Source organism: Artibeus jamaicensis, unplaced genomic scaffold, assembly GCF_021234435.1.
Source record: "Artibeus jamaicensis isolate MK-2021 breed Jamaican fruit bat unplaced genomic scaffold, CSHL_Jam_final scaffold_1964, whole genome shotgun sequence".
NCBI classification, from domain to species: domain Eukaryota; kingdom Metazoa; phylum Chordata; class Mammalia; order Chiroptera; family Phyllostomidae; genus Artibeus; species Artibeus jamaicensis.
The window spans coordinates 43,814,005-43,836,590 of NW_026522030.1; the positions used below are offsets into that span (position 1 = coordinate 43,814,005).

General features: G+C 37.9%; 2 protein-coding genes across 4 annotated transcripts in view; one reads left to right on the plus strand and one right to left on the minus strand.

The window, feature by feature from the left end:
• The window catches only part of RIC1 (RIC1 homolog, RAB6A GEF complex partner 1), a 135,003-nt gene extending 132,829 nt beyond the window's left edge, over positions 1 to 2,174 (plus strand). For both annotated transcript variants that reach the window (XM_037143598.2, XM_037143597.2), the window contains exon 26: positions 60 to 2,174. In XM_037143598.2, coding sequence (XP_036999493.2) covers positions 60 to 345 — 286 coding nt within the window. In that variant the 3' untranslated portion in view covers positions 346 to 2,174. The remainder of the gene's footprint in view (positions 1 to 59) is intronic.
• A 3,367-nt stretch (positions 2,175 to 5,541) lies between these two features.
• ERMP1 (endoplasmic reticulum metallopeptidase 1) overlaps positions 5,542 to 22,586 on the minus strand; it is a 65,054-nt gene continuing 48,009 nt past the window's right edge. For both annotated transcript variants that reach the window (XM_053656473.1, XM_037143599.2), the window contains exons 14-15: positions 8,659 to 8,822; positions 5,542 to 8,531 (exon numbers count right to left, since the gene is read on the minus strand). In XM_053656473.1, coding sequence (XP_053512448.1) covers positions 8,367 to 8,531; positions 8,659 to 8,822 — 329 coding nt within the window. In that variant the 3' untranslated portion in view covers positions 5,542 to 8,366. The remainder of the gene's footprint in view (positions 8,532 to 8,658; positions 8,823 to 22,586) is intronic.

A 22,586-nucleotide genomic window follows, 5' to 3' on the forward strand; every position in this document is an offset into this window, starting at 1 on the left:
CACTGTGGAGCCTTTTGAATGTAGCAGATGAAATCTAATTTCCTTTTTCCTCTACTTAGTCCTGGATATAAGCCATTTTTGAACATCATTAAGCCACAACTACAGAAGCTCAGTGAGATAACAGAAGAGCAGGTCCAGCCTGAAGCCTTCCAGCCAATAACTGTGGGTAAGACTCCTGAACAGACTAGTCCCCGGGCAGAGGAGAGCAGGGCCTGCTCAGGCCATGGAAGCCTCCCCCAGGGCGAGGTCGGAGGTAGCGGCCTGGTCAGCAGGAAAGAGGAGGACACAACCCTAGCAGAGGAAGAACCTTTTCAGGATGGGACTTACGACTGTTCTGTGTCCTAACGAATGTGGGTTGCCGTCGCCACGGGCAGTGTTATTAGCAGCAGAGTGTATGCAACTGAGGACGTCGTGACCTAGTTGCCTTAACCAGGGAGAGCTCAGCTCAGACACTCTGATAAGGTATTAAATTTTAACTAACTAACTCTCTAAGAAATCTCTTTGACTGCATAAAAATGTGTTATCAGAATAACTCATCTTTCATAAAAAAAATTTCAAGCTTCAGTAGAAAGTAATAAAGAATACTGTACAGATGTACATGAGGATATTTTGGTTTTATTCTTAAAGGTTGGTAGCTCTTAAACTATAGGGATTGTTTTGCCCCAGATGAGCTTACTTTTTAACTTCCGTATAGCTTCTTACATGTTTTCTGGTTCAGTGTGTGTCCAGACTGCTTTTTAAAGATAAATGCTAAGGTGCTTGCTGTAGTTCATCAGGTACCTGAGCTACCTGTAGCGCCCCCCTTGGATCGAGAGCCACACTGGGCTCTAACTGGGCCTCCTGAACGGAAGCTGCCCTGGCCCAGCACACACCAGTGTGATGGAGATGTGCCCCTGGCCCTTCCTGCCTGTCGAATCTCAGTCCTGAACTGACAGGGCCTTTCCCTGGTTTCCCTGGGAGCCAGTGCACTTGGTTCCTGCCTGGTCACTGTGGGCGGAGGTCTGCGGGGTTCTTATCAAGTATGCTGTTAGATACCACTACTCTTTTATATCAAAGAAATTTATCTTTTTTGTGAATACTCTTGTGTAAATATACTCAAAGGCACTGTTCATATTTTCAGGGCTTGTATTATAATTTATAAGGTTTTATGCTGGATTCTGCATGGCTATATATACTCTTGAAATAAAGACAGGGCTTGCTCGTTCCAAATTCAAGCAGTCCTCAGAGAGGAAGACAGATATATTGGCTTGGTCATAGAGCAACAGGAATGGTCACACTGATCATGAAATGAAACAAGTCTTATGCAAATTAATGTAGTTTCTTATTTATTTGCTTTTGTAAATTGAATAAAAATGGAGTTTTATGTAAATAGACTGCTGAATCCTATATCATTACGGCTAACTAAAAATTAGTATGTATAGAATGCATTCTTCATTGTAATTTTTAAAATATTTTATGTATTTCTGGATGATTCAAATTTCAGTTTTCATACCCTATGGAAACTTCATTCTCCTTAATTGCTTCACATATCCACCTGTGTATACTTCTAATTACCGTATAACAGTATTAATTTAGACAGCTTTGTACTGTGCAGTTTGAACAAAGGAATGCAATGTTGTTTTATACAAAAACTTATTTTTATAATAATGATTTGATGTGGACCAACTTCATACCACTATGTAAAACAGCCTCTCTTCTCATAGTGCAGTTACAGTGTAGAACTAAAACTTGGTCCTCTATCCTTGTTTTTTAAAGTAAATGGCTAGATACAGTTGTCCTAGCGAGGTTTCCTTTGAAGGGAAACTGAAAACCATTTTGAAATTGCTTAGTTCAAAATTCATCAAACTGTTTTAAATTATTGGGTTTGGTAATTTACTGTCATTTACTTTTTACATTATAAGTGCAATAATTTCACATATTGAAACTCCTGAATGGGTGTAATATGTGAGTATTGGTACCTGGTCGTTCTGGTGCTACTTTTTATTTAAGGCTTTGTTTTAAACCACCTTTCTCTGAATCTTAAGATAGAAAATGTTTCCCATGTGAGTACATGCAGCTCAGCAAGAAACTAACCTGAAATTCCTTCTCCTGCCCTCGCCACGAGGAGGAGAACTAGCATTACTTTTGTGCTTGGTGTGTATATTCAGTCAATAAAAATGATTTCCCATTGTAAACAGCTGTGATCTTTTCCAATCTCCTGTCTGCTGCTAGGTTCATCCTGCGTTCTTCAAAGCATGGGATAAGGCAGCAGTGGTCCTGTGGTTAATGCCATAAACAAAGTCTTGTAGAAGATACTTGGTTTTCAACTAATAGGAATGAGCGGGCCCCAAGGCAAAAAAAAAAAGTTTACAGAAATTTTCTCTAATAATTTGTAATTATTACAAATTATTACTTACATTTTAAAAACTCATTTTTATTTTGCCTTGTTTTGTTCACATATCAACTGTGTTAAGCCATAATTTTAACCAGTGAATTTAAGTATTCATTATATTCAAAGTTTAAATTATTTGCTAAGATCAAAAACAAGAAGTAATTCAGCGGGTTAGTCAACCTCTGCTTGTAATTAAAGTTTCTGTTGCTTCTGTAATGTGTATATTTTTTTAACTTGGTAAAGGTCAATAAAACTATTACATGAAGTTTTGTTATTCACCATCTCAGGTTAACAGCAAAAGTATATGTAATAAAAGCCACAGAAATACTCTTCTCCTTATATAATTCTACCTCTTAGAGATTTATTATTTATTTATATACAGAATTATTTAGAATAGGAGCATCAAGAGTTGGTGGATGTCTGGCAACAGAAGATTAAAACAGACAGTCCATGTTGATGACATGGAGAATGTTTAAAATATAATGAAAATGTGATACAAAATCATGCATACATATGATTTCCACCAAACAAAACTTCATATATATAAAAATGTGGAGACCAGGCATCATCTCTAATAGGTAGGATTAAAAATTATTTTGACTTTTTTCTTATATCTAAACCTGCTGTGTCTATGGATTTGCCTACTCTGGACATTTCATATAAATGGAATCATATAATATGTGGCTCTTTTCTGACTTCTTTCAGTTAGCATGATGTTCATCTCTGTGTATCAGTATTTCATTCCTTTCTAAGGATGGATAATATCCCATTTTATGGATATACTAGTTTATCCATTCTTTATTTAAGGGATTTGATGGTTTCCACTTTTTCTCTACCATATGTTTAAGTAGTTTTTGTGTGACATGGTTTCAGTTCTGTCTGGGAGTGGAAATGCTGAGTTGTGTGGTAACTAGTTAATTTTTTTGAGGAACTGCCTAACTGTATCCCATAGTGCCTGTACCACTTTTTTAAATGCCCACTAGCACTGGAGGAGGGTTCCAGTTTCTACCATCAGCACTTGTATTTTCGGTTACAGCTATCTGTGTTAATATATGACGTGGTGTCTCATTGTAGATTTGCATTTCCTTTATAACTGTCTTTTCATGATTATTAGCCATTTGTATATCTTTGGATAAAAATATTCACATCTTTACCCATTTCACCTATGGGTCATTTATCTTTCTGTTAATTTGCAAGAGATTTTATGTATTTCGGATACTAGACCCTGATCAGATACAGGTTCCCCCACTATCCAAGAGTAGAGTGTTCCTAGGAAACCTCTGTAAGCCAAAATGTCATAAAGCAAAGAATACCCTCTGCTTTCTGAACATTAGTGTTACGGTCCTTAGCTTTTTTGAAAGACCTACATTAGTATGGTACCAGCTATTTTCATAAAAGCAAAAAAGAAAAATCCTTAGGATTTCTTTTGGTTAGTAAAAACCGGTACTAATGCCAATGTTTTCTTCTAAGGTTTTTATAGTTCTGGCTCCTACGTTTTGGCCTTTGATCTATTCTGAGTTAATTTTTTTGTATGTGTGTATTTAGCGTCCCAGAACCACTTACTGATTTTTTTCCCATTGATTGCCAAAACTCAACTGATTATAATAAATGTATGGGTTTTTTTTTTCTGGACTAATTTTGTACTACATTAATCTATGTCTACTCTTAATGTCAGTACCACACTGTCTTGATTACTGTTGCTAAGTTTTTCTCAGTGTTTTAGCTATTCTGGGTCCCCTGCACTTCCATAGAAAATTTAGGACCAGTTTGTCAATTTCTACACATGCACACACAAAAAGGCAGCTGGAATTTCAATGGGGATTGCATTCAATCTGTAGATCAATTTAGAAAACACTGCCATCTTAAGCTTGCTAATTGTGAACAAGGTCTTTCTTTCAGCAATGTTTTATAGTTTGCAGTGTAAAAAATTGGTACTTTTGTTAAGCTTATTTTTAAGTATCTTATTCTTGATGCTTTTGCAAATAGAATTATTTTTGGATTGTTCCATTTTGGGGTTGTTCTTTGTTAATATATAGAAATACAGTTCATTTCCATATATTGATACTGGGTCCTACAACACTGCTGAATTCACTTACTAATTGGAATACTTTTGTGGATTCCTTAGGATTCTCTCTGTAGATCGTATCATCTGCAGCTAATATGGATGCCTCTTGCCAAACCACCTTGGCTAGAACCTCCAGTACCATATTCAGCAGAAGTGGGAGTATTGGATGTCCTTATCTTCTTTCCTGAGGAAAAGCAACATTTAGTCTTTCATCACAAATTATTTTTCTAATAGATTACCTTTATTAGATTGAGGAAGTTCCCATCCTATTATTAGATGAGTGGTTTTATCATGAAAAGGTTTTAGGTGTTGTCATTTTTTTTGGCATCTGTTGAAATGATCATATGTTAGTCGTCCTTTATTTTATTAATTACATATTGCATTGATTTTTCAGTTGCTAAATCAACTTTGCATTCTTGGGGTAAGTTCCACTTGATCACGTTAATAGGGGTAAACTTGGAGAAAAGACATTAACATGTAGTATCAAAAGTATATATTGTACTTCAAAACTGGCTAGGATATTTTTAAAATAAAAACACATAAGGAGGCATAAAGTGTACTAGGAATGTCATTCAGCTGTTTCATCTTGTACTGAACCATTTTTAAGGAAAATGACTCAAATTTAAGTAATTTGCACAGAGATGTGGGTACTCTTTTTGGGGGGGGAGCACGGCTGCGCTTTCCTTGTGTGGAGATTAGCATGAGCTCTCTGGCTCCAAGAAAATTCCTTCTTCCCTCCCTCCTATCTCTGTCGCCCAACAAAAGAACATTTTTATTAGCCCTTCAGTGACTTTCTCCACCAATGGATATGATTTAAATTGCTAAATGTGCTGAAGTTCAACACTTACCAAATAATCAGTCATAAATTTCTGTGAAATTCAGACGCACAACCTTATTCCACAGCAAAAAGGATTCCAGTTGAAGTAAATGAACATTTTAATATTGAGTTCTTCACTCATACGATCCATCTAGGTCTTTTAATAGCAATTTTTAAAAAGGGATTTTAAAGGCTCTGTAGACTTGAAATAACTTCAAATGTGAGGGTACAGGAGAACACAATAAAGATCTGTTTTTCTGTTAAAGATACTAATTAGTAGATAAAAAGTTTATAATTAGTACATAAAAAGTTTATTTTGGTAACATTGTAAGGCAACAATTAATCCTCAAGTCAGCAAACCAGTGAAAAGAAGTGGACAGTCTTCCTGAGTGAACAGGTGGTTTCCCTCAGTGGTAACATTTTAGGGATCCTATCATGCTTATTTACATCTGCTAAATTGGAAACAAATACTTCATGCAACAATCATTTTTTGGTCCAACACAGCATAAATTTTTAAGGACAAATTCCTTCGAAATCACAATTCTTTACACTTTTCCCTGTGCTACTTACATTTAAATTCTGTAGGAAATTATATGTTTCAGAATTTGAAAAGACCCTCTTAGAAATTAATTATTCAAATGACCCCAAAAAATTATTTAATTTCAGAGGCTGCTGATGTGATAGTGGTGCGCTTACCAACACAGCCATGAATACTGGAATTACTTAATCATTTCTACACCAAAACAACCTTCCAGGACACTTAAGCATGCCCAGAGACCATTGAGCATCTTTTTAAGATTTTGTACCACATGTAAGTTTTATAATGCTAAAGAAAACCAAGAACAAAAGAATTGTTTACATGTGAGAATATAACTCAAAGGCAAGAAGAAAACCATGATTATTACTGAAAATATCACAAGGAACTTTTTGTGTTTCATACACTGTCCTCGTACAAAACTTGGAGTTTTGCCTTTTTTTCCCCATGAGTAATTTCTGGTAATCAAGTCCAGATTACTCACAGGGACAAAAATATGCTGATACAGTTTATCCCTTAGGCTCCATGGGGCAGGGAGTCAGAGCATGTGTGTGGACATCAAAATCCACATGCCCTAGTTCCTTACATAAAACAGCATAGTATTTGCACATAGCCTACATACATCCTCCTCTAAATCATCTGAATTATATTAAAATGTACATACCATGTAATGGTCATTACACTCTATTTTTTAGGGAATAAGAACAAGGAAAAGAGTCCGCACGTTCAGTACAGATGGAACCACTGTAGGCCTAACTACATAGTACACGTCAGCAACAATGTAACATTTTTCCCCTGAATGTTTTCCATCCGTGTATATGGAACCAGCAGACTGGCTAGAAATTGAAATTCATTGAGATAGTACTGTTTCTAACTTTTCCTCCACAACTGTGATTCCATACAAGCTGTACTATAAACACTTCCAACTTTATTACTGCCTGACAGACTAATGCGGCAGGTGCCAGGCACTTAAAGCTAATAATACATGGTTTCTGCAAAATCAAAAATAAGCAACAGCTCCAGTGTCTGTGCACGTCACAGCCAGCATGTTACCCTTCAGCGCTGGCTGTGGCCCTCCATGTAGGCCCAGGCAGCTTTAGGACAGTCAGATTAGGCAATATGATTAAGAAACCACATTGTATCACACAAGCAGCTTCAAAAAGAATTTCCTCCCATGATGCACACTCACTCTCTCTGTTCAAATGGATCCAAGTGCCAGTTCTTTAATTTTTTTTTTTACTATGGTGTCTTTAAAATGTTTTTGGGGGGTCTGTGCTTGCTAAACTCAGAATCAGTGCAACTTTCTACATTTCTTAACAGAAAAAAAATGAAGCAACATTTACCACCCAACCCCCCAAACCTTTCCACTGCGGAGCCCAGGACCCATCAGAGGCACTGCTGGCATATGCCTCCCAAGCTGCACGGCCGTCTTAAAAATGAAGAGCACTTATAAGGCCTAGGGCTGCCATTATGCAGGGTCTGAACCCCAATAACTACGAGTCCAGGGGGATCTTGTTCCAGGACTAGCCACAACCTCAACTTTCAGGAAAGTCCTCTCTGCTGGACAGTAAGTTACTGAGAAACCAGTCTGTTCAGCTGACTGGAAACGGGCAAAAATAAGAACTCAGTGCATCAATAAAATTATGCTTTTAAGGATTAACACTGGATAGCAGAAAACTCTCTCCTACAAGACAAAGAATATTTATAAAATGCTTAGCCACTGGCAACTCAGTGATCTGAGGAAGTTAAAATTATGTACTGGCACAAACAACACTAACCCAAAAGAACCTGTGAAAACCCATAGGGTACATGTAGCTGGACATATGCTAGCCATCTCAAACTGGTCACGTGAAGAGGGGCAACGCGTTTCACAGGGAAGCTTCAGGCACTGAAACAACTTCACAATGGATCTTGGTGACCAGTTGTCAGGAGGGCTAGGAGCAGCAACTCAGCACAGGTTTCCACATCAGGGGTCCTGGGCTTCACTACAGAGATGCAAAGCACACTCTAGAAGCTTCCTGAAGAAGCTCAGCCCGGCACAGGCTGGGATCTCAAAAGCCCAATGGTTCTTTCCATTCTTTTTTGAAATAGCTTTCTAACGACCTATAGTTAGGTCTTAAGGGGAATCATTACTCCAGTGATTGGTAACTTACCCACCATCCATCCACACAACAAATGGTCTTGAGCTTTAACTGGAAATGTCACTTGTCTCATTAACAATGGAACTATAGTACTTTCAAAGTCTTTTATGATCCTAAGGGAACAACTCACTGCTCAGGTGGTTTGTTGGCTTTTGTCCTTAAGGTTGTACGAAATGACACCATAGTGTAGTAGCAGTACCTACATGTGCTTAAGTGCCAGAAAACTGGCATTTTCAAGTGTCAAAAAGATCATTTATCATCACCTCACAGCATAATCATAGCACTTAACTCTGAACAGTGTTAGTCCACAAAGCTCTTTGAACATATGCTCATTAAAATTCACTGACTTACGTTACAGGTACCACGTAGCCTAAGGAGAAAATGTGTCACATGAAGTATCATCCCACTGGTCATTTACGTTGAATTCTTTCACAAGGTTAAAACACATAGAGATTGTAGGTGCACACCCAGGCAGAGGGAAATGTCCAATCTGGGAACTTCTCTTTCAGAGCGTCCAGCTGAGAGGATCTCTTGTTTTCCCCAGAAAGATAGTGGGCAGCAATGGCTACAGTGACTGCGCCCTCTGGCTGTTCTTCCAAGACCTGGCAGAGAAAATTAGTTAGTTTTCTAGCTCTATGAAGGCAGAATACGGATCCTAAGTATTTGGTAGTTGCCAAATACCACCTGGGAACCTGACCAATGATACCAGTAATGCTGGGAAATTCCCACCTGTACTTCTATCCAGAACTGCCAGGCAGGGGCTTGGAGTCCATGAGAGTAAAATACGAAGTAGTCCCCTCCTTTACTTGGGACTGGAGTGCCACTGCCAAGAGACCACCGAGAAAGTGTTGACCCGTTGTGAGTACGAACGTAGAATGACATATGGCTTGGTCCTGCAACAAACAGAAGAAAGATTTGTCACAACTGTCTTAAAAGCATCAACAAGAAAAGCAGTTAAGCCACCACCCAGACCAGACTATGAAGTTCATGTCTTTTATCACTTTAAAGACACTCATTGCAAACCTCATGGAGGTCTGCCAGTTTGGACTTTCAGTGTAGATCAACAAGTGTAAGTGATGAGGTGCGGCAAGAACGGCACAGATGTTAGAGTGAGAAAACCTGGGTGTAAGTCTTGGCCCAGTCACAAGAACCCAGCACTCATGAGAGCCGTTCTTCAGAATCTAGAGAATAAGCTTCATCTAACCATGATATGAAAACTAGCAAAAGAACTGATAATGAGCCATGGCTAGTGTGGCTCAGTGGACTGAGTGCCAACCTGTGAACCAAAAGGTTGCCAGTTTGATTCCCAGTCAGGGCACATGCCTGGGTTGTGGGCCAGGTCCCCAGTAGGGGGCATGCAAGAGGCAACCACACATTGATGTTTCTCTCTCTTTCCCCCTCCCTCTCCCTCTAAAAAGAAAGTTTAAAAATTATTGAAAAAGAACTAATGAGAATTTTACTATATTCAAACATTACAAATATTGAGGTGTGAGGGTGGAAGACTAATGTACAAATGTTGCATGTAACATGAAAGAGGAAAGTGGAATAAGCACACTGTTGTGTACGCCAAGAATTAAAGAATACCATTAAAACCTGATACACAGGTAGTGAAAAATTAAATAACGGTGATTAAAGAAGAATATACTTCCTTAAATGCCAAAAATGTCTTAAAGAACAAAGGAGACACCACAGAAAAAGAAATATAAAACACAGCATTAGTCATAAAAATGTGAGTAGACCTGACTCAGCCACTAAAAAAAGTTTTCAACTTGGCTTACAAAGCTGACCTAATATTCAAGGGACATAGTTAAAGAGATTAAGAAAACATAAAATTAAAGGTATGAACAAAGGTATTTCAATCAAGTGGACACAATTTTAAAATTGAAAGGCAAAGATTTCTTTGCCTTTCATGACTTGGAATAATTCTTTCCAGCCCCTTCTTGCCTGCAAGGTCTCTCTTGAGAAATCAGCTGACAGTCTGATGGGAACTCGTTTCTAGGTGACTGTCCCCTTATCTCTTGCTGCTTCTAGAATTCTCTCCATTTTAATCATGGCTAATGTAATGATGATGTGCCTTGGTGTGTTCCTCCTTGGGTCCAACTTCTTTGGCACTCTGAACTTCCTGGACTTCCTGGAAGTCTATTTCCTTTGCCAGATTGGGGAAGTTCTCCTTTATTATTTGTTCAAATAACTTTTCCACTTGTTGGTCTTCCTCTTCCCCTTCTGGTACCCCTATAATTCAGATGTTGGAACATTTAAAGATGTCCTGGAGGTTCCTATGTCTCTCCTCATTTTTTTGAATTCCTGTTTCTTCATCCTTTTCTGATTGGATGTTTCTTTCTTCCTTCTGGTTCACTCCACTGATTTGAGTCCCAGTTTCCTTCCCATCACTATTAGTTCCCTGTACATTTTCCTTTATTTCACAAGTCATGACAGGCAAGGACCTACATCCAGGATTGCTCTATCCAGCAAAGCTTTCATTTAGAATGGAAGGGCAGATAAAGTGCTTATCGGATAAGGTCATGTTAAAGGAGTTCATCATCACCAAGCCCTTATTATATGAAGTGTTAAAGGGACTTATTTAAGAAAAATAAGATCAAAAACATGTACAGTAAAATGACAGCAAACTCACAATTAATTAACAACCACACCTAAAACAAAAACAAACTAAGCAAACAACTAAAACAGGAACAGAACTACAGAAATGGAGATCACATGGAGGGTTAGTAACAGGGGAGTGGGAGGGGGAAGAGAATAGCATAGTAGGTAGAAAATAAGGGGAGAGTAATAATAGTATAGGAAATGTAGAAGCTAAAGAACTTATAAGTATGACACATGGACATGAACTAAAGGGAATGTGGGTGGGAGGAGGTAGAAGGGTAGAGGGGAGTGAGGAGAAAATGGGACAACTGTGATAGCATAATAAAATATATATATTCTAAAAGACCTCTTTGATGTCAGAAGAAAACAATTCAAGACAAAAAACACTAAAAGACACCTAAAAGCTGTAATTCACATAAAAATTGTTACTTCTGTACCCCAATAAAATATTATGATGCAAAATGACAGGAGATGCAAGATGTACACATAGAAACAAAAGAAACTAATATTCCATCACTGTAAGACATCAAATGAACAAAAAACAGTGACATAAGACTTAAAATGATCAGTGAAGTAGACCATAAAATGTATGTATCAAACTTTACATGATAATATAGAATATAGCTCAAGTGGGCATAAAACATTCATAAAAATCTTAAGTCAAACAATTTCAAAGTTCTGTAAAACTGAGATTATATATAACATTCTGATCACAATTCAATAAAGCTTGAAATTATCAACAAAACAGCTTTCTACATGGAAATTAAAAGGTCTATTTAAGACTCACTAGTAAAAGGAAACAAACAAAAATTATGGAAATTTTTTTAAGTAAGGGAAATACTACACATACCAGAAACTATTGGATACATGAAAAACAGTGATAAAAGAAAATCCAGAGCAATAAGCTGTTGTTTTCAGTAAAATAAAAGAATAAAATGACAAGTAAAAAAGAACAAAGTGAATTAAAAGAGAACAAGTTAGGAAATGCTACAGATAAATCCAAACCAATGAAATGGAAAACAGGATAAAACACCTACCTTAGTCAAAACTGTGATTTATTTTTAATGAACAAGATGGGGGTAGTCTGGGTGGAGGAGGGCAAAGTGGGAAAAATTGGGATAACTGTAATATAACTAAACATTTTTTAAAAAAGAAAGTTAAGAAGACAACCACTAGGTAACAAGAAAGAGGCAGCAGGGGGGGGGAACAACAAATCAAGTACATAAATAGAAATAAAAATAATTTAAACAGAAGTTTGTAAATCACCTGTGACTACTTTGCAGACCTCCATAAACAACTAAAAACCCAGATGAAATATTTTTCTAGAAAAATACAGGTGACCCCAAAACACCAAAAAGTCTAGGCAGACAAATTACCCTAGAAAAAGTTACTAACCTGCCCCACAAAAAAAAAGCACAGGCCCCCGTAGTCTCAGAATTTCAAGCCAACTTTTCAACCAAATAGTTCCAATGCTCCATAAACTGTTCCAAAGCATTGAAAAATTAAGGAAAAGTTACCAATTGTTTTCATGATGTATAACATTTATGTTGTTTTTACATTTACAGTGCATAACACTGATACCTAAATCTGATAGAGCACCACATACACACGGACCAGTACCATTCATGAGTACTGATGCAAAATTTCTAAATAAAATATTAGCAGAAATCCAACATCACAGTAAGGAAATAATTAGGCTATGGCCTGGCTGATTATACCATACTAAAATATCCAAGGAAGAAAAAAACCTGATTATTTTTATAGATTACTAAAAAAAAGTCTCACAAAATTAAAAACCATTCCTTATAGAAATATTCTAGAAATTGCCCTGGCTGGTGTGGCTCAGCAGATTGAGTGCCAGCCTGCAAACTGAAAGGTCACTGGTTCGATTCCCAGTCAGGTCATGTGTCTGGGTTGCAGGCCAGGTCCTCAGTTGGGGGTGTGTGAGAGGCAACCAATTGATATTTCTCACCCTCTCTTCCTCCCTCCTTTCCCACCTCTCTAAAAATAAATAAATAATTAAAAAATATTTTATATTGATTATGCAATTACAGTTCTATTTCCCCCCTTCATTCCCCTCCACCCTGCACACCCCTCCCCCACCATTCCCCCCTTTAGTTTATGACCACGAGTTTCAAGTTCTTTAGATTCTATGTCTCCCCTACTATTCTTGCCCTCCCCCTATCTATTTTCTATCTACTATCTATGCTACTTATTTTTTGTACCTTCTCCCCCCTTCTCCTTTTCCCACTCCCCTGTTGCTAACCCTCCATGTGATCTTCATTTCTATGGTTCTGCTCCTGATCTAGCTGTCCTCTTAGTTTGCTTTTGTTTTAGATGTGGTTGTTAATAACTGTGAGTTTGCTGTCCTTTCACTGTTCATCTTTTTTACCTTTTTCTTAGGTAAATCCCTTTAACATTTCATATAATAAGGGCTTGGTGATGATGAACTCCTTGAATTTGATCTTATCTGAGAAGCGCTTTATCTGTCCTTCCATTCTAAATGAAAGCTTTCCTGGATAGAGCAATCTTGGGTGTAGGTCTTTGGATTTCATGACTTGGAATACTTCTTTCCAGCCCCTTCTTGCCTGTAAGGTCTCTTTTGAGAAATCAGTTGACAGTCTGATGGGAAGTCCTTTGTATGTGACTGTCCCCTTATCTCTTGCTGCTTCTAGAATTCTCTCCATTTTAATCTTGGCTAATATAATTATGATGTGCCTTGGTGTGTTCCTTCTTGGGTCCAACTTCTTTAAATAATTTTTTTTCAAAAAAATCGAAACAACAGCTGATGAATGTTTGGTTAACATGATAAAAAATAATCTACCTTAGTCCTAAGGTTATCTCATATAATGGGAAAACACTGGAGACCTTTTTACTGATATCAAGAACAAGGCAAGAGTGCTGGCATATTGACACCTGTCGTGCACTATGCTAGAAGTATTAGCCATTTACACAAACAAAGGCATAAGAACTAGCAAAGAAGAAATAAAACTACACTTGCAGATGATGTGCGGTAGTCAAAAGTTATACCTGAGTTCTGCTTTTGTATAGTTGTTAGGCTCAGAATGGTTTATTTTTTAAACAGTGATTAACAACCCACAACAGAGACATCTGCCAAAGTGTTACAGAACAGAGGTCCAAGGGGGGGGCAGTATTTGACCCACCCAGGGACTACAGAAAACAGGGGCCCCTCCCAAGGACGGTATACTAATACCTATTGGGCTTGTCTGTCTGCCGCCACCAGAGGAAAGACATCTCTCAATGCCAGAGATTTGTGAAAAGGAAAGGAAAGGTTTATTTAAAGCTATATAGATTTAAAGTAGTGACCCAATGTCTTCATTAAAATGTCAAAGTCCTTTAGGATAACCACTGATGCCCACAGCACTTCCTTCTCCCCCTGCCCTAATTCGAGGTACCGTATCTCAGGAAAAGAGGCACACATCTGTGTTTCAGGTTGCTGACGCCGTCAGCTGTGTCCCATCCAGGCAGGATCTCTAATTAGTCCAAAGTCATGTGACACCTTCTCATGGTCCACTGGCAAAGAGTTCTCTCACCCTTCTTCCAGGCAAAGTCTCTCCTGCTTCCCAGGCCACACGGGTAAAGGGAGCACTCCCAAAGCTGCGTGGTACTCTCCTTCACTTGGACCAGAGGGGGTTCTCAACTCTGCCCAAAACCGCATGGCTCTCTCCTTCACATGGCTGCCACATCTCGGTTTAAATCCCCGTGCCTGTCCTCCTTTGCAGCCCCATTTCCAACTCCTACAATCAGTTACACCTGCCAGGACTCCAATATCCTCCCAACTTTACGGGGCTGCCATAGTGAGTCTGAGCAGGTGTGGCCCCATGGCGTGGAGCCAACCAACACCAAGCTCTCATGCATTGGCTGTAACTAGGGGGTATTGCTTCCTAATTACATCCTGGATGGAGGTCACTCCCTTCTCCCTGGCTCAAAGCATGGCTGCAGCTATTTAACATATCTAGGCAACCAGTTAAAGGTTATAGATATGTTAAATGACCATTCTAGAGGCTATCTGCAAAACTGTTGCCATGCAAAACAACTCTCAATGGCTCTGCTCCGTTTGTCCCTTCCTCCAACTGACACCTGTGGTGGGGGGGGTAAGAGGTGAGGACATCTTATATGTCTTTCTAAGGAAAGATTAACTTAAAAAATAAAAGATTCAGCCCTGAATCTTTTCTGGTGTGGTTCAGTGGACTGAGTGCCAATCTGTGAACCAAAAGGTCGCTAGATCGATTCCCAGTCAGGGCTCATGCCTGGGCTGCGGGCCAGGTCTCTAGTTGGGGGCATGTGAGAGGCAACTGATCAATGTACTCATGTTGATGTTTCTCTCTCTTTTTCCCTCCCTTCTCCTCTTTCTAAAAGTAAATAAAAGCTAAATAAATAAACAAATAAATAAAAGATTCAGCCAGCCCTGGCCAGGTAACTCAGTTGGTTAGAGGTGTAGTCCCAACACGCCGAAGTTGCAGGTCCGATCCCTGGTCAAGGCACACAGAAGAATCAACCAATGAATGCGTAAATATGTGGAACAAGAAGTTGATATTTCTCTCTCTCTCTCAAATAAATTAAACAAGAACAAAAGATTCAGTGAGTAAGCAAAATATAAAACTGACATACACAAGTCATTTGCCTTCATACATACAAATTATTAAGTTAAAACTGTTATAATAAAACAGTTGTATATTAATATATACAACTATATTAATAATACAATTGTGTGCTATATTAATATAACATACAAATTATTAATATAAGCAGTTATATTAATATAACTGGTGAAGGAAACCCCAATTATAATAGCAACAAAACCTAGATGAGAAAAATTCTAAAACACTCCTGAAAGACACAAGAGTAGGTCTGAACAAATAAATGGACAGTCCAAGTTCATGTATTGGGAGACTCAACAATGTAATGTCAGTTCTCCTTAATTTATAAATTTACTGTATCCCCCAAATACCAATTAGCAGTAGGTTTAGTATTAGACTTAATACTAAAGTTCATATGAAAAAACAAACATACATGCAGAAATAGCAAGAAAAACACTGAAAAACAAAAACCACAAAGGATTTTTACTGACCCAATCATTAATCTATAAAACTCCTATAATTTAAAGTGTGGTAATTGATGCACAAATAGACATACACCTATACAGTCAATTATATTTTTCTGATTTCTTGATATTTGCAATCACAAAACACAGGGTAGTAGATGTGCACCTTGCCTGCCAGGAACCTGCATTTTACTGGAATTTTCAAAACAGTGCATAGAGGATAGAGAAAGGTTTGGATTTGTGTGTGTGTGCTTCCTTTTTACAGACTGATGATTAAATAAAATTAGAAATATTTACTGCATGAACAAGAAAATCAGTAAGTGCAAATTAAATTTATTTCCAATTACATTTTGGCACCCTGGAGAACAAAAGTATTCACCTTCAGAAGTGTCAGCTAATTTAATTCCCATGAGTACTTCACTCCATTGGCTGGTTAACTTACCCAAAAGAACCCTGACCCCTACCCTCATACACAAAAATTAATTCAAGATGGATCATAGGCCAAAACAAAAACTGAAGCTATAAAGTTTCTAACATAAAGCATAATAGAATCTATCTTTGTGACCTCTATGTAGGCAAGATTTTTCAGCAAGGACATATAAAGCATTAATCTTGAAAGAAAAACCTAATAAACTGGACTTCAAAAAAACTTAAAACATCTGCAAATCAGGTGCACCCTCCTTGAGGCAGACTCACTCCCATCTCCTTTTCAAGTGAATTTTTTTCTCCTCAACTCTAAGGGTCCCCATGAGACTTGCAGCCAGGGGAGCAATGGGCAAACAGCAGCTCATCCCAGGCTCCCCTCTGAACCTTTCCTCAGATTTCCCAGTGAGCTGACAGCAGCGCCCCCTAGGCTCTCTCCTGTTACTGCTTCTATCCTAGACCCTTTCTTGTTTCACTGTCCTGGGCTTTAATAAATGTACTCTCAAAATTAAAAATAAAAACTTCTGTAAATCAGAAGAAATAATTAAAAGGGTAAGAAAAACTTGATGACACATATACCTGATATAAAGGATTTTCACCTGGTACATATAAACTCCTACAAGTCCATTTTTTAAAAGGAAAAAACATGAATGAAGCAAGATATATGAATAGCCAATAAGCGCTTGGAAAAGCATTTCATATCATTATTACAGAAATACAAGAGGTACTGCTAAATATCCACTAGAAATGATAAAATGAAAAATACAAATAGCAAATATTTGTGAGAACTAGAACTTTCATACATGGGGGAACCCAAAAAACTCAGTTTATTTATTAAAAATTGTGTATGTACTCTTACATGTGTAAATTTTAGTCACTTTCAAAGTGCTCTCCATTTAATGCAATACTCCTATCAAGACTTTTTTCCACTGCTAAAAACAGTTTTTGAACTCCTCAATGTTGATGCCTTTTAGTGCTTCTGCCTTTTTTTGTTTCACCTCTTCCATATCAGCAAAACATTTCCCTTTGAGGATGTTTTTCATCCAGGAAAACAACAAAAAAAGTCACTTGGGGAGAGACTGGGTGAAATAGGGAGGGTGGGGTACAGGGCTTTTGCCACTTTTGGTCAAAACCTACTGAACACTCAGTGCAGTGTGGGCAGGTGTGCTCATAAGTCACCCATCATGAAATGGGCAAACACATTAAAAGAATCTTCAAAACAAATTCACTGAAGCCAAACGCAGCCTCTCACAACAATTCCAACTGGTACACTGATACAGATGGGTTCCTAGAACACTCACTTAACAGGGGCCTATGCACTACAAGGGGCCTGACCTCCTGAAAATAATTCCAGGGTTTTTGGGGTCCCCTTGTACTACCTACTGGTGGGAGGAAAAAAAATAGAACAATTTGAAACTTAAATGTAAGTCTACCCTCTGAACCCAACATTTCCAGTCCTAGATATTTATCCAAGAGAAGTAGAAAACATATATTCCCAAAAAGCCATGTACAAGCATGTTCATAACAGCTCCATTCACATCAGCCTCCAAACAGAAAGAGCCCAGGAGCCCATCAACAGGAGAATGATAAACTATGGTGTAGTCATACACTGACTACTACTCAGCAATAAATAGGAACAAACTACTCAGAAACAACATAACTCCATCTCAGAATCATTATGCTGAATGACCCAGGCCAGACCCAGGATGGTGTACACTGGATCATTCCATTTCTATGAAGTTCAAGAATGGGCAAGACGAATCTGTGATGTGGAAATGAGAAGAGTGGTTGCTGCTGAGGGTCAGGGAGATTGAATGGAAATGTATGTAAAAGAAATTTCTGGAGTGATGGGAATATTTCAAGTCCTGATGGGTACGTGTACTCTTTTATCAAAACTAATGGTACTATATCAGATCTGTACATTTCACTATATATAAATGAGGCCTTGAACATATCTTTTTTTTTTTTTAACTCAGTAGGGAAAGTACAGAGTGAACAGTAGCAGAACCTTTTAAAATTGAGCTTCCTGCGTTAGGGACACCAGAGAAACACAATCAGTAGGATGTATACACAGAAAATAGAGATTTATTTTAAGGAATTGGCTCATTCAATTGTGAATGTTGCAAATCCAAAATCTTCAAGGTAGCTGGCAGGCAGGAGACCCAGGGAAGAGTTGCAGCTTGAATGACAAGGCTGTGTGAGGAGGTTAGTCTTAAAGCCTTCAACTGACTGGATGAAGCCTACCACATCATGGAGAACAATCTGTTTGACTCACATCTGCTTATTTAAATGTTAATCCCATCCAAAAACTACCTTCAAACAGAGATGTAGGGAAGTTGACCAAATATTTCAGTATCATGGCCCCGTCAAACCGACACACAGAACTAAACCACACTTCACAAACAAAGTCATTATAAAGGGAGAGACACCATTCTGGTTTATAGGAGGCCATTCTGCATGGCATGGGCCCAGCTCCCACTTGGAGATGCACAGGACCCACGCTCATGGATAGGTTCTCCTGTGGGGAATCAGGCCTGCATTGTACCTAGGCCGCTTTGAGACTTGCTTTTGCTAAAACTCTCTAACCCTGAATTGAGGCAGAAATGTTTACTGCATATCTTTAAATAACTTCCTAAAACCTGTGCTAAACCTTCCAAGGATGAGTATAACCAGTTCAACCACTTTTCCCTTTGCATTTGCAAACATCCCTCTTTTGTGATGTGATTAGCAGTGCCCTCTCCTTTGTCTTCTGTAAAAGGTAACCACCTAAAGTGAACCTGTGCATAGTAAATAAGCCCATCATGTAATGTGCCCAGAAAAGCAATAAAAGCCTGTCAAGGCAAGGATCGGAGCACTCCCCTCTTGAGAGAGTGGCCAGTCCACTCTGAAGCACTCTCCCCTTGAGAGAGTGGCCATGCTATCCCTTTCCCCCCACAGGACTTGGTAGTCCATGTGAATCTGTCTCGTGTCAGCCACAATGTCACATCACTGGTTTACTTATTTTTAAAAAATTACCCAGCAGACAAGCAAACTCTAACACATTCTGATGACAAAATTTCTTACATCTTGATGGTTGTCTCTGTGCTAAGTGAGAAATGACCACACAGGCTGCTTTAAAAAGAATAAAATTGCCAAATTCAACAATTTAATACATTTCTTGAGTGCCCATTATGTACCAGTGATTAGGCATCAAAAACAGAGAGATAAACACAAACCTTTCTATGTCTGCCTCCCTTGAAATCTAACAGAAAATACAGACATGAATTAAATAACCATGATACAAGGTGATCAGTAATACAACTGAGCAATGTACAAAGAGAAGAAAAAAGTAGAAGGATGGCAGTTGTTCAGTTTTTTTGAGATGCTGAAAAAAGAGGGTCAGGTTAGTTTTTAAATTTTGCCAAGAGGAGAAGGGTAGCATTTGGGTGGGAGGTAGTAGCAAGAAAATATACTTTCACCAGAAGTGAGAGTGGACAACTGGGGACAAATGACCAGCTGAATGTAATTATGGAGTGTGCATCAAAGGAAAAAAGTTTAAAATGTAGGTATAGGCCAAACTGCCAAAGACCAAACATACTCTGACAAAGAATTTGGGCTTATTCTGTAGGCTACAGAAAATCAGTAAAAGTTCTCTAAGTAGGGAATTGACACTATCAAGTCTATTTTTGAAAAATAATATTAGAGAGAAGACTTAAAAGTTAAAATACCAGTTGAAAAGCTCTAAGAGCTAGCTCCTAGTTTTAAACATAAATGTACCAAGAAAGGTAAACAAAGCCGTACTGTCTAATGCCAGAGCAAATGCTGCTATGGATCTATAATGAACCAGCAATTGACACTGAAAGTTTTCAATTAGGCTCCTTAAAAACCATAATCAGCCTCAATTTCTTTTAGAAACACTATAATCTCTTATCAAATTGTTGGTCACTCACTATAATAAATTTGAGATGGAAAAACTGACATGCACTTATTAAAAAGTTTAGTAAGTGAAAGATGGGGAAGAAAACTGTCCTATTACTTAACTGTTGCTTTAAAGGTCAACTTCATAGAATCCCAGGGTGGGAAGAAATGGGAACAGGAATACTGTGTTACAAAGTTTCCACACTAAAAATAAATTAAATAAATGAATAACCTTCACTACCCATGAAGAGGTATAGTGTTATTTGAAAGTGAACTACTGCAAGCTCTAGGACAGCCACTAAAAATAATTTTAACAAGTATTCATTGACATGCTAAGATATCATATACATTATATCAAATATGTAAATTGATAAGCACCTAACAACAGTGTTAAAATAGGTGAGGCCAAAACTGATAGAAGTAAAGGAGAAATTGTCAAATTCACTGTTACAGTTGACCCCACACCCTCTACCAATAACTGACAAATCTAGCAGGCCAAAAATCAGCAAGGAGATAGTTGAAGTAAACGACACTGTCACAAAACTGGATCTATTGACACTCATAGAATCTTCCCTTCTCTCTAAAAATAAATAAATAAAATCCTTTAAAAAACTGAATCAATAATTAATGACCTTCCAAAATGAGAAAAAAAAAAACCAGCCCTGGGTGGGTTCACTGGTGAATTCTACCAAACATTTAAAGAAGAAATTATACCAAGTCTCTGCAATATCCTCAGAAGATAGGAGCAGAAAGAATACTTTTTATCTAATTGAACGAGGCTAGCATTACCCTAATACTAAACCACATGAAGACGTTACAAGAAAACTTATAGGCAAGTATCACTCATGAATATAGATGCAAAAATTCTCAACATATAAGCAAATTAAATCCAACAATACATAAAAAATTATAAGCTACAACCAAGTGGGATTTATTCATTACGCAAAATTAGTAGTTCAACATGGAAAATTAATGTAATCCATCAGATCAACAGACTGAAGAAAAATCACTTGATCATATTAATGGATAGAAAATCATTTGACAAAAAGTCCAACATGCATTTCCATAAAAACCCTCAGCAAACTAAAAATAGATGGGGTCTCCCTCACCCTGATAAATAACATCTACAGAAAATCTACAACTAACTTCATATTCAGCAAGAAACTAGAAACTTTCTTAATGAATCAGGAACAAGGCACAAATGGCCCTTCTTACCATGTCTTTCCAAAATCACACTGGAAATCCTGGTTAATACAGTAAGACAAGAAAATGCAATAAAGTGTATAAAGACTGGGAAGGAAAATATAAAACTTTGTTTGCAGATAACTTGATCATGTATGTAGGAAATTCAAAAGAATCAACAAAAAACTAGAACTAGCCCTGGCTGGTGTGGCTTAGTGGACTGAATGCCAGCCTGTGAACTAAAAGGTTGCCGATTCGATTCCCAGTCAGGGCACATGCCTGGTTTGTGGGCCAGGTGCCTAGTAGCGGACACCTGAGAGGCAACCACGCATTGCTATTTCTCTACCTCTGTTTCTCCCACACTTCCCCTCTTTCTAAAACTAAATAAATAAATAAATAAAATCTTTAAAATAAAAAACTGGAACTAATAAATATGACAGCAGGGTTCTCAGGTATAAGGTTAATACACAAAAGTCAGCTTCTTTTTTACGCACACTCAGCGAACAACACTATCTGCATTAGCACCCCCCCAAGATGGAATAGTTAGGTGTATATCTACTTGAGGAAAACTACAAAACTCTGATAAAAGGAACCAAAAAATATATAAATAGACATCCCATGTCACGGAGAGGAAGACTCAAATTGTAAAGATGTCATTTTTCCCAACTTAATATATAGAGTCAGTGCAATTCCAGTCAAAATTCCAGAAAGTTATTTTGTGGATATCAACACACTGGTGTGTGGAGAGACAAGAAACAAACAATATACTGAAGAAAAATCAAGTTATTGGGGACAGAGTCTACCCACCTTCCACAGCTACAGTAATCAAAGCAATGCAGTAAGGGCAAGGAGAGAGAGAAATGGGGGCGAGAACAGAATACAGAGCCCAGATACAACCCACACAACCCTAATCAGCTGAGGCATCACAAAAAGACAGGTAATTCAATAGCAACAGGATCGTCTCCAACAAGTAGTACTACAACAACTGGAAATCCACATGCAAAAGAAATGAATCTAGACATAGACCTTACACTTTTCACAAAAAGTAACTCAAAATGTAGGCCTAAATGTAAAACACAAAAGTAAAAAACTTGTAGAACACTGGAGAAAATTTTGAGACATTACATTTGGCAGTGATTTTTAGATACAACACCAGAAGCATGACCCATGGGAAAAAATCATTTAAGCTGGACTTCATTAAATTTAAAAGTTGCATTCTGTGAAAAACACTATTAAAATGAAAGGATGGACAAGCCAGACTGGGAGAAGCTACTTGCAAATCACTTCGCTATATGATAAAGGACTTATATCCATATATACAAAGAATTATTAAATTTCAAGAATAAGAAAACAAACAACCCAACTAATAAATAGACAAAAGATCAGGACACCTCACCAAAGAAGACATACAGAAAGCATATGGAAAGTTGCTAACTATCATGTGCCATTACAGAATTGCAGATTTAAAAAGTGAGATGGCACTCCCCAT